At 42.8% G+C, this 9,955-nt stretch overlaps 1 protein-coding gene across 6 annotated transcripts in view; it reads left to right on the forward strand.

The window, feature by feature from the left end:
• GAL3ST1 (galactose-3-O-sulfotransferase 1) overlaps window positions 1-9,088 on the forward strand; it is a 226,085-nt gene extending 216,997 nt beyond the window's left edge. For all 6 annotated transcript variants that reach the window (XM_086943194.1, XM_086943195.1, XM_086943198.1 and 3 more), the window contains one exon: window positions 5,884-9,088. In XM_086943194.1, the coding sequence (XP_086799320.1) occupies window positions 5,884-7,042 (1,159 nt within the window). In that variant the 3' untranslated portion in view covers window positions 7,043-9,088. The remainder of the gene's footprint in view (window positions 1-5,883) is intronic.
• Window positions 9,089-9,955: the final 867 nt, after the last annotated feature.

Genomic DNA, 9,955 nt, shown 5'->3' on the forward strand with positions numbered 1-9,955 from the left:
TAACGGTACAAACAAAAGCAGTGACATTCAGTTTTCACTCACCCTAACCTCTTCCCGGTCCTCAATACATAGATATTCGTATGTCCAGAAAGCAAGCACTGGTCAATTTGTCGCTGAAACCACAACCAAGACATGACAGCAAACCAATGTTGTGACAACTTTTCATAGACAAAAGCACCTATTCACTTTGATTTGTGGTAGGCCATGTGTGTAGAAGTATTTTTGTGTGTTTTATTTCCCCTTGCCATTGTGGAGCGCAGGTGCTGGAAAGAACATATGAGAAATGGATGCTACAGAAACATCAAAAAAATGGTTAGATCTTGGCTACAGAGCGCATGCGCTATGCTATAAGATATATTGTTTGCAATTCAGTGGGCCTGCAACCCACTCGCAGCATACCATTGGTTGTTTTCATTGTACCTTTCATTTGCAATCTTATAATTGCTTAGCTCCCATAGGATTCCCTTAGTTTATTTTGTTAGCTCTTCCCTGGAGCATTGACCAAGATATGTGTTCTTGCTCGATTTTGTTTTTTCACATCTTTTTGCAATGCACTATTTTTTAATAAACATTTTGGTATTATTCCAGGACATGCAATGAGCTTCCCTACTTTTAGCACAGGCATACAGCTTCTTATTTATGTTGCTTTCACCCTATATGCTGTCAATATAGACGCTTTAGTTACTTACACACACAACTGTACCACTCCATGCCATGCTACTCTATACTATTCCACTCTACACCACTCTACTCTAGGTAACTCTACTCCACACCACTTGACTCCATGTCACTCCACTCCACCTCACTCTATGCCGCTCTACTCTACACTACTCTAGGACACTCCACTGTACTCCATTACATTCTATATCAATCTATTCTATGGCACTCCACTCCAGTCGAAGCCACTCTATGCCCCTCCACACAATGCAATGTTATGGCACTTTATGCCACTCCCCTGTACACCACACTACTCCACTCTATTCCATGCTGCTCTACGCTACTCTACGTCATGCCACTCTATGCCGATATACTCTATTCCGCTCCATTCCTCTCTTTTAAGTCACTCTATGCCACTCTGTGCTACTGTAGACCACACCAGTCAATACCACTGTACTCTACTCTATGAATGGCACATGTACATTACTCGTCAAACCTAAGAAAGACTAGCATGTCTTTCAAGAAAGGCAGGCATTGGATCACTAGCTAACAACCCTACAATAATTTTAGCTGAGTTGGAAGGTCCAAATAAAGATTTTGTTGTCCTCTAGTTCATGAAGAGTTTGAACAGCAAAACTGCCACTCTTCTCATGAGAAACCTGATATCATTAACCATCAACAAAAACTGTGCTGAAACTCTGACAGAGATCACTACCACCTAAAACAAATAGACACACTCTAGTCTTTTTCTGCTCAAGTGAGCTCAAACCCTTCCCTTTGACACACTTTATTGCTAATTTCTAAAACACAAATTTGCTTTTGAATCTTATTCCTTTACAGTGGTGCATATTGATTAGCACTGCACGCTAAGTTTGTTAAAATTAGTGAACTTTTCGAATGTTTTTTGTTGAATTTGTATAATAGAGTGCACCTCAACCTTGATTCTAACTTTCTAAATGTATGCAAGAGAAATGATGAACAATAGCACTCCGAGTTGTATATGCGACCTTCTCGATCAGTTTATCTTATATTGGGTGAAGATGGGTATAGTCTTCTGGGCTTGAGACATGGAACAATTTACTTTTCTGAAGCGTTTCCCTCTGTGGAAAGAATGTCCCCTATCTGGACTCTCATAATAAGAATGTTCAAAAAAAGTTTAAACTTTAATCCATTGATCATTAGTATCTTTGTTTAATGAATTTTAGTAAGATCTTTTTCACATGTAGGTAATGTTGATATTATATTACATTACATAGGCATCATTTTCACTCTCCAAAACATATATTCTGGGTAACAAGTCCAATGCATTTTGGGTGGTGCCCTTCATCAGGGGTAATTCCTCAAATATAACGACTAGCATTAATCTAGAATTCAAAATACCACTACATTTGTTAATGTAGTGGCCATTGCATCAGAATGTGTATGAGGTAATGCCCTCAATAAAGTTTTCATGGAAAGAAACTCTCAAAAATGTATTCAAAACTTTTTATCAAACTCCAAAGAAATCCATACATAACGGAAAAAGAAAGCAAGTGAGCCACTTTGTTACGGTAGCACAACTTGACGATGTGACAGTTAGAACTTTATTATAAAGGTGAAAAGACCCGAGTCATAGACAATTAGAAAAATGAAAGCACTCATAAGAACGTAAAACGAAGGTGATAATGTAATATGATGTCAACATTACCTACATATGAAAAAGATCCTACTAAAAGTCATTAAATAAAAATACATCGATCGATGGATTAAAGTTTAAAAAATTTTTTTTAATTCTTATTATGAGAGTGCAGATTGGGGATGTTCTAAAGTTGCCATTTACTGAAAAGTTACATTAAATCAGAGTTGAGAGTCAGGTTTAATGCAAGAATTCTTTTAATACCTGGAAGTACAAACTATAGTATTCCTAAGATTCCCATTCAGAAGTTAACACTGCTGAAAATTTAGTGTGTAACTCTCTACTCGCCAATGGGCCTACTGTCCTTTCCACATATATAGCACCCTGCCTTAGGGCTTGATAGGCCTGCCTTGGGGGCACTTATATATTAAAAAGGAATATCTGGACTTTAATGTTATTTTGAACGGAAAAGTTGAGTTGAGGTTTCGAAAACTGCTCGGCCAGCCATCAATGGCAAACTGGGAGCTACGTCACACTTCTGGTGGCATAAGTACTGCTGCGTTCTTCGCGGGACACTTAATTGGATCATGTGCGGGGGTCTTTTAAGTAAGTTAACTTATGCCAATCTAATTGGTTCGCCAATCGTGGGTGAACCAATTAGACATATCATTTTTAAGGGTCAGAGCACTGGCACCGAGGTCTGATTAGGAGGCCTCATAGCACCGTCAGAGCTGAGAAAACCAAAAGCATCAGTCCAACACTTTAGGGGTGGTCATACAAACAATAAATGATTGCCCTCTCAAGTACTTTTTTATATGAACATAAAGTGAAATATGGCATACAGATATATTATACACAGATCTTCTGAGGTCAGCAATCTGGTGTTAGCTAGGCAGGTCCCTTTGTCCCACTTCTCTCTATGTTAGTAGTGATTATCTCCCATTCATGATAGGCGACACTCAAGTTAGGCCCGACTAGCAGTCCGAGTCATAGCAATTATACTCTGACTCTTTTAAAGTCAAAAGTATTCCAGTGCCTATAGCTCTGTAAGGCAGAACAAGTTTTGCTGGGCCCTTTGGCCCTGCAATCAGTCTTACCCACTCTTGCCGAGGTTACACTACTGGAGGTCCTGGGAGCGTTCCACACTCAGATGTTGCAGCAGCCTGCAGTGGCTGCCAGCTGTGGGTAACACTCTCGCTTTTTCAGGGACTGCATGTGCGCATCTGCAGAGCTCCCTCCAGTGTTGATAAGTTCCTCTGATTCCTCTTGCAGTTAAGGGGTGATTGTAAGGGTCCCGATTCTTTAGTCTGGACAAGGGCTCTCTCAGGTCACGATGGCATCCTTCCATCCTGGCACCAGCAAAACAGGGTCATGATCGTTGCTCTTCACAGTGGCACTCCCTCTGGCTTACGGGGTTGCCGACTTTACCTCACACAGAGACTACAGCCCGAACAGCACAACATTAATTCACTCTTCACATTAGCCCTCTGTGGCATATGGGGTTTGCTCTGTACACCGACTAGAGCCTGATTGGTTCAGCAGTAGTACACTCTCCTTGGCAACCACCTCTGGTGTACCGGGTCACCATCTTTACTCCACACACAGGCTGCAGCCCGATTGGCACAGCAGTAATGCTCTCTTGACAGTTGCATGCAGGGTCATTAGCTTTTACCCGCTCATGGGAGATGGCCTAATCGGTGCAGCCATGGCTAACTTTACGGGGCCCGCTCTGTCATATGGGGTCGCCGACTTTGATCTGCAGCGGTGTAACAGCTGTATCCTTACAACTCACTGCAGGGATCCACTTGCCAAGATCTCGCACTGGAACTTACTCCCTTCAAGCTCTCTCTCCTTCCTCATATTGTACCCAGGTCTTGCCTAGGAGGTAAGCCCTGGCACTTCAGGCTTAAGGGCAAGTGGTCATGGATTTCCCTGGGTGATGTCTCCTCATCCCGCTGGGAGACTGGCAGCCCTTAGCACCCAGTCTTGGTTACAGGTAGAAGTTTTGCAGAGCTTCTCCTCCTTTGCATATGGCAGCTTGACAGTTGAAAATGTTGGGAGCCTGAATCTCCCCTCCGTACAGGGAGAAGTGTGACGCAGTGACCAAAGCGGTGGACTCCGGAGCACAGGGCTCACAGTTCGATCACCAGCGGCAGCTCAGCCCAGCACCTTGTCACTCTGGGAAATAGCTTGCTTTATCTTCTCGATGGCCCCCAGCACCTTGAGACCCATCGGGGTGATTAGTTTATGCTTTACAAATGCCGGGTTATTATTACTAACACAAGGAGATGATGGACGGAGCTCTGAAACTTTTCACTCACCCCCAGTCACATATCTGGGTTGAATCCATCATTGTTATTATTACAGCTAATTTCCGGACACCAGTTGTGATTTAGTGTCTGAGTCCTTGATGTTTGTGCTGGGGGTCTGCTTCCTTTTGAAGTTCTCACTCCTTTGCTCCAGAAATCAGTGTGTCACAGCAGGAGAGACATCAGATCTGATAGCCCTACAACATAGGCCATGTGAGTTACTGGAGGTTCACACCTGGATGTCCGACACAGTGATATGTATATCAAAAGGTTATCCCAGGACCTGCTCTATACACTTTTCACACTCCATATCACATCCCAATTCTTTTTCTTTCCTTCGTAAGGCACTTTTTAAATACATGTTTTTAAACTACAATATATGTTAATTATGTCATGCTAGCCGATGTTTAAATTTACAGTATTCTTGCTGTTAAAACTGACTTGTTTCATTGTCAAACTATAGGATAGAATAACATAGACATTGTTCTTATTTATCTTCAAGAATCTGTGACTCGATTCCCTAGAAGAAGGCGCTGGTATAGCACCGAAATGCGCGTCGGAATTTATCTCAATCTCGCCACACCCTTGACCATACAATATCATGCACTGTTTATAGAATGTATGTCTTTATTGATGATTCTTTGTATATTCATTTAATGCATACTGAACATTATGATTGAATATCTCATGCACTGCATTTTAGAGACACAAAGATTTTTAATCTTGTATGTTTTTAACCTTTTTTAAATATACAATAAATCAAGAATTCTTAGAATTGTTTTGTTTATTTTCGTTCGACAATTTACAAGCTTGGCAATTAGCGTGATGCATCTATGTATTGTTCAGATTGTCTAGGGAGATACCTACATACTATCCCAGGACCTCAGCAATACACTTTATCATTCTTTTAGTATCCCCATCTCCTTCCTGAGATGTGCCCAGAGCCCCTTCTCAGTGATTTCTCTGTGAATCAAAGAGCAGCCTTTGAAGTGTACCGAAGAGCCTGGCTCTCCCTTCTCCCTATGTATCCCACCCAGCTCACAGGAAATGAGAAAACCACAAATCTTCGTAGATAATTTCAATTATATGATGTCTTGTAAAGTAAAATGTATTATATTACGTTCGCTTTTTTCTTATTGTACATATTCCAATTCTTAAAAATAAATGCAATATACATTTTTGTTCTTACTTTTCAAAATATTTGCATTCATACATGTATGTTCTTAATATATTCCCTTAATGCAAAATAAAGTTACAATAAAAGAACCCTAACTGTTACCTCTTCTCTTTCGTTCACTCTAGAAACTCTGTCCAGTACAAGTGTTCGTCCGTCACAGCCCAGGGCAGATATTCAGTGCTACCAGCAAATGCAAGCCACCGGTCTGTGGATGACAACAATGGCTGCCAACCACATAAAGACATAGTCTTCGTGAAAACTCATAAAACAGGAAGCAGCACCATTCTGAACATCCTCTTTCGCTTTGGTGAGAAGAACCACCTTAAATTTGCCTTCCCTAGTGGCCGCAATGATTTCTTCTACCCATCATACTTTGAGCGAGGGCAGGTGGAGGGATACCAACCTGGCATGTGTTTCAATGTCATCTGCAACCACATGCGGTTCCGCTACCACGAGGTGCACCTCCTGGTGCCGGCAAATACGGCTTACATCACTGTGTTACGTGATCCTGCCCTGCTCTTCGAGTCCTCCTTCCACTACTTCAAGCTCGTGGTGCCACTCACCTGGAAACTGGCAGGAGATGACACCATGGCAGAGTTCTTGCGAGACCCTTGGCATTACTATGACCCCGACGGCATCAATTCCCACTACTTGCGCAACCTACTTTTTTTCGACTTGGGCTATGACAATAACCTGAATGCGGAGAGCCCTCTGGTGGAAGCGCAGATCAAGGAGGTAGAAGCTCGCTTCCAGCTGGTTATGCTGATGGAGTATTTTGACGAGTCCCTGGTGCTGCTACGTGATCTGCTGTGCTGGGACATACAGGACATGGTCTATTTCAAGCTCAATGCCCGCAGGGACTCAACCATCTCCCAGCTGACTCCTGAACTCTATCAGAAGGCCACTGACTGGAACCAGATTGACACCAAGCTGTACCGCTACTTCAACGCAACCTTCTGGCGCAAGGTTGATGCCTACGGGCGGGAGAGGATGGCGCAGGACGTGGCACAGTTGCAGCAGGAGAATGAGAAAATGAGGAGGGTTTGCATTGATGGAGGGCATGCAGTGGATTCTGAATCCATCCAAGAGTCGGCCATGCAGCCTTGGCAGCCCCTGGGCGAGAAGAACATCCTGGGATACAACCTAAACAAGAACATTGACATTAAGTACAAAAGACTCTGCCGAAAGATGCTGACGCCCGAGATACAGTACATGACCAACCTAGGCGCCAACCTCTGGATCACTAAACTCTGGAGCCATGTGCGAAGTTTCTTCAGGATCTGATGGGCTGGGGATCTTTTGTGTTCTCGCCCTTCTGTTATGAAGACTCTTTTAGCGGGAGCAGCATAATAAGCTGGACGATAATGGGATCAAAGGAGATAACTGAGATTCTGACCTCTAACCTTTATGACCCTTCTCTGACACTTTTCTATGCTCTCCATTATCTTGGTCCTGTCCGACCAACAGGTCTCTTCCACCTTCTCACTCTAAATCCTTGCAGATCCCTTTCAAGGTCAAGGTTTGCACTGCTATCTACTCACCCTCAGAACTACTCGGTGCTAAACGCACTTTGCTGGCACAATGGATCTCATCCTTCATTTGAATCCAGAATAACCTAGATTTTAAAAATTTACAAGTTGAGTTATGGGCAAGTTTGCCGGCATCCAGGCTGGGTGGGAACTTGTATCCTTGTGCGTTTATGTATTTGGGATATGGTTGTATAGAATTGAATGTTCATGTGCAGTGTCATCCGTGCAGACCCTAACTTTAGTAACATTTCCAGGGTGTGAGGGGTGAGGATCTTTGAAGGGGGTGGGACTCTAGAGAAGGGCTTATCTTTAGGCTACCCGCACTGACTACGCTTCTCAGCAGCCACATCTACCCTCCCACAACAACAGAAACAACTACACCCTGGGGATGTTTCAAAACACTCAATAGATTATGCCAGGGCAGGAGCTCCATAGGAGATTATCTGTGGAGCCGCTTACAGGTTTCCAGCTCACCTTGTCACTCCGTGCCCGATGGCTTTGTTAAGTGTGCCAATTCTGTGTGACACAGGGTGGCACGTGTAAGTTGGCAGGTCCGCTCATGCATGCAGTTGTGTATGTCTGTGATTGTGTTTGCGCTTATGGGAAGTTTATTGTGTGTGTCTGTATGTATATGATACTATGTGAGTCTGTCTAATTTATACAAGGTCGTCCATGCCCACCCTATGAGATACTGAATGTGTGCCTATATCGTTTCTACATACAGGAGATTTGCATGTATACTTGTGAGTTTGTATGTAACTGTATTTTTTTGAGGTATGTCTGTGAATGTGTGCTGTTTCATAACCATAAGAAAGAGAGTATGTGTGTGTGTTTGTATGTATGTGTGTGTGTGTGTGTGTGTGTTTTCGTTTTTAGAACCAGCTCGGTGTACCTGTGGTGTTGTCTATGCATCTCACTGACTGTGTATATAAAGCTCATGGCACACATATGACTCAGTAGTTTTGCACATTCATGATGGTGTATGTATTCTACAAGCATTCTTTGATGGCACTCGGTACGTCTGCCTTACACGCATGAATGAGTGTGTGGAGCGGTGGCGGACGATGTGTGCATGTATGTATGGCTTTCAAAGCTGTGTTCAAGAAACTACATTCAATTGGAATAATATTTATTTCGCCCATGTTCTGTACTACACAATGCCTATCTACCGCAACATTTGTAACATGTTGCTGCCTGTGTATAGCAATCAAGCACAAAACCTACCCTTCTTGCAGCGCACTCATCTAAAAAAAGCACAGAAGTAGGAGAGTGTTTGAGCTCAGGTTAGTAGGGTGGCATGTTCTTTTATACCCCTACCTCTGCTTCTGTCGTGAAGTGGAGCAAGAAAAGGGTTCCGCTCTATGTGGAGTCCCATTCATCAAACGGGGACTCACTGTGAGGATGGTGCACGTCCTAGAGTGCCTTATTTATGAATATCATAGACTCTATCATTGACAAAGTCCCTTATTTCATAACATGATATATATACATTATTGATGCAATCTGCTACTGTCCACCACAGAGCGCATGATTGTTGAAATGTTTTGCCATTCGAGCTAGAGCAAATGATTGTAATGTCTTACTCTTCGATCAAGAACACATTGTAGATGGAATCTCTCTTCGCGTTGAATCTAGAGAAAATTATTAGTGAACGCTTTTACTTTCTGATATAGTGCACATTAGAAGTGTGATTTGCATTTTATGTATGTATGTATAATGGGTTTATACAGAGCGCACATACACTAGACGTTTTCATGGTGCTAATAACAAATAAATCCTCATCCTGAAGACACTTGGAGAACATCCCATTGTTAAGATTTTTGCTTAACCTTAGAGAATTCAGGATTTTCACGAGGCAGGTACCAAGACTGAGAAAGATCGCACACCTTCATGTTCGCAGGAAAAGTGAGAAATGTTCAAAAATTGAAACTTACCACAGTGAATAGCATGTATTTACATTCATGAACGAAGTTTATGCCTCAGGAAAATGGTACTGACCACAGATATCCTACTGAACAATAATTAATGTTTCTTATTAACAGTAAATTATTTTTTTAGGAGTGTAGTGAGACTCAATTGTTGTCAATGCTGAGTCAGGCCTCCACCTCACACTGACAAATCTTTCCAGCGGTCGGATCCATGTCCACCATTAAACAGAGGAGGGCCTGGTATTGTACGCATGCAGGTAAAGGTAGGAGCCTTGAGACCATATGAGGCGAGCAAGGAGCACAATGCAGATACTGAAGCTTGGAGAGGTGGGGTACCACAGTAATGGTTGCCCCGCTTGGAAGTGAAGGGTGGAACGGCAACCTGTCCATTGTGGTTCCTGCAGGACCATTACTGTTGAGCTGGCTATCCACAATTGAGAAATCGAATAATAATATCAAGGTGCTGACATTGGGATGACTCTAAGGTCATCCAGGAGTGACACCAAGACTGTGTCAGACCCGCGATGGAGCCTGAAGCTCAGCTCAAATGAAAACCATCAAGAATCTTCTTGAACTTCAGGATGATCCCATTAAAGTGAGGAAACAAAGCCTTCATGGACTCCTGCCTCCAACAGAAGAAGGGACTATGGTGTCCCATTGGATGGGCGTATTGAATTAAAGAGTGTAGTGTGAAAAATGGACTGATGTTCACATGTTTTAATTTCCTGTAGGCAAGCCCC

Source organism: Lissotriton vulgaris, chromosome 11 (assembly GCF_964263255.1).
Source record: "Lissotriton vulgaris chromosome 11, aLisVul1.2, whole genome shotgun sequence".
Classification (NCBI taxonomy): domain Eukaryota; kingdom Metazoa; phylum Chordata; class Amphibia; order Caudata; family Salamandridae; genus Lissotriton; species Lissotriton vulgaris.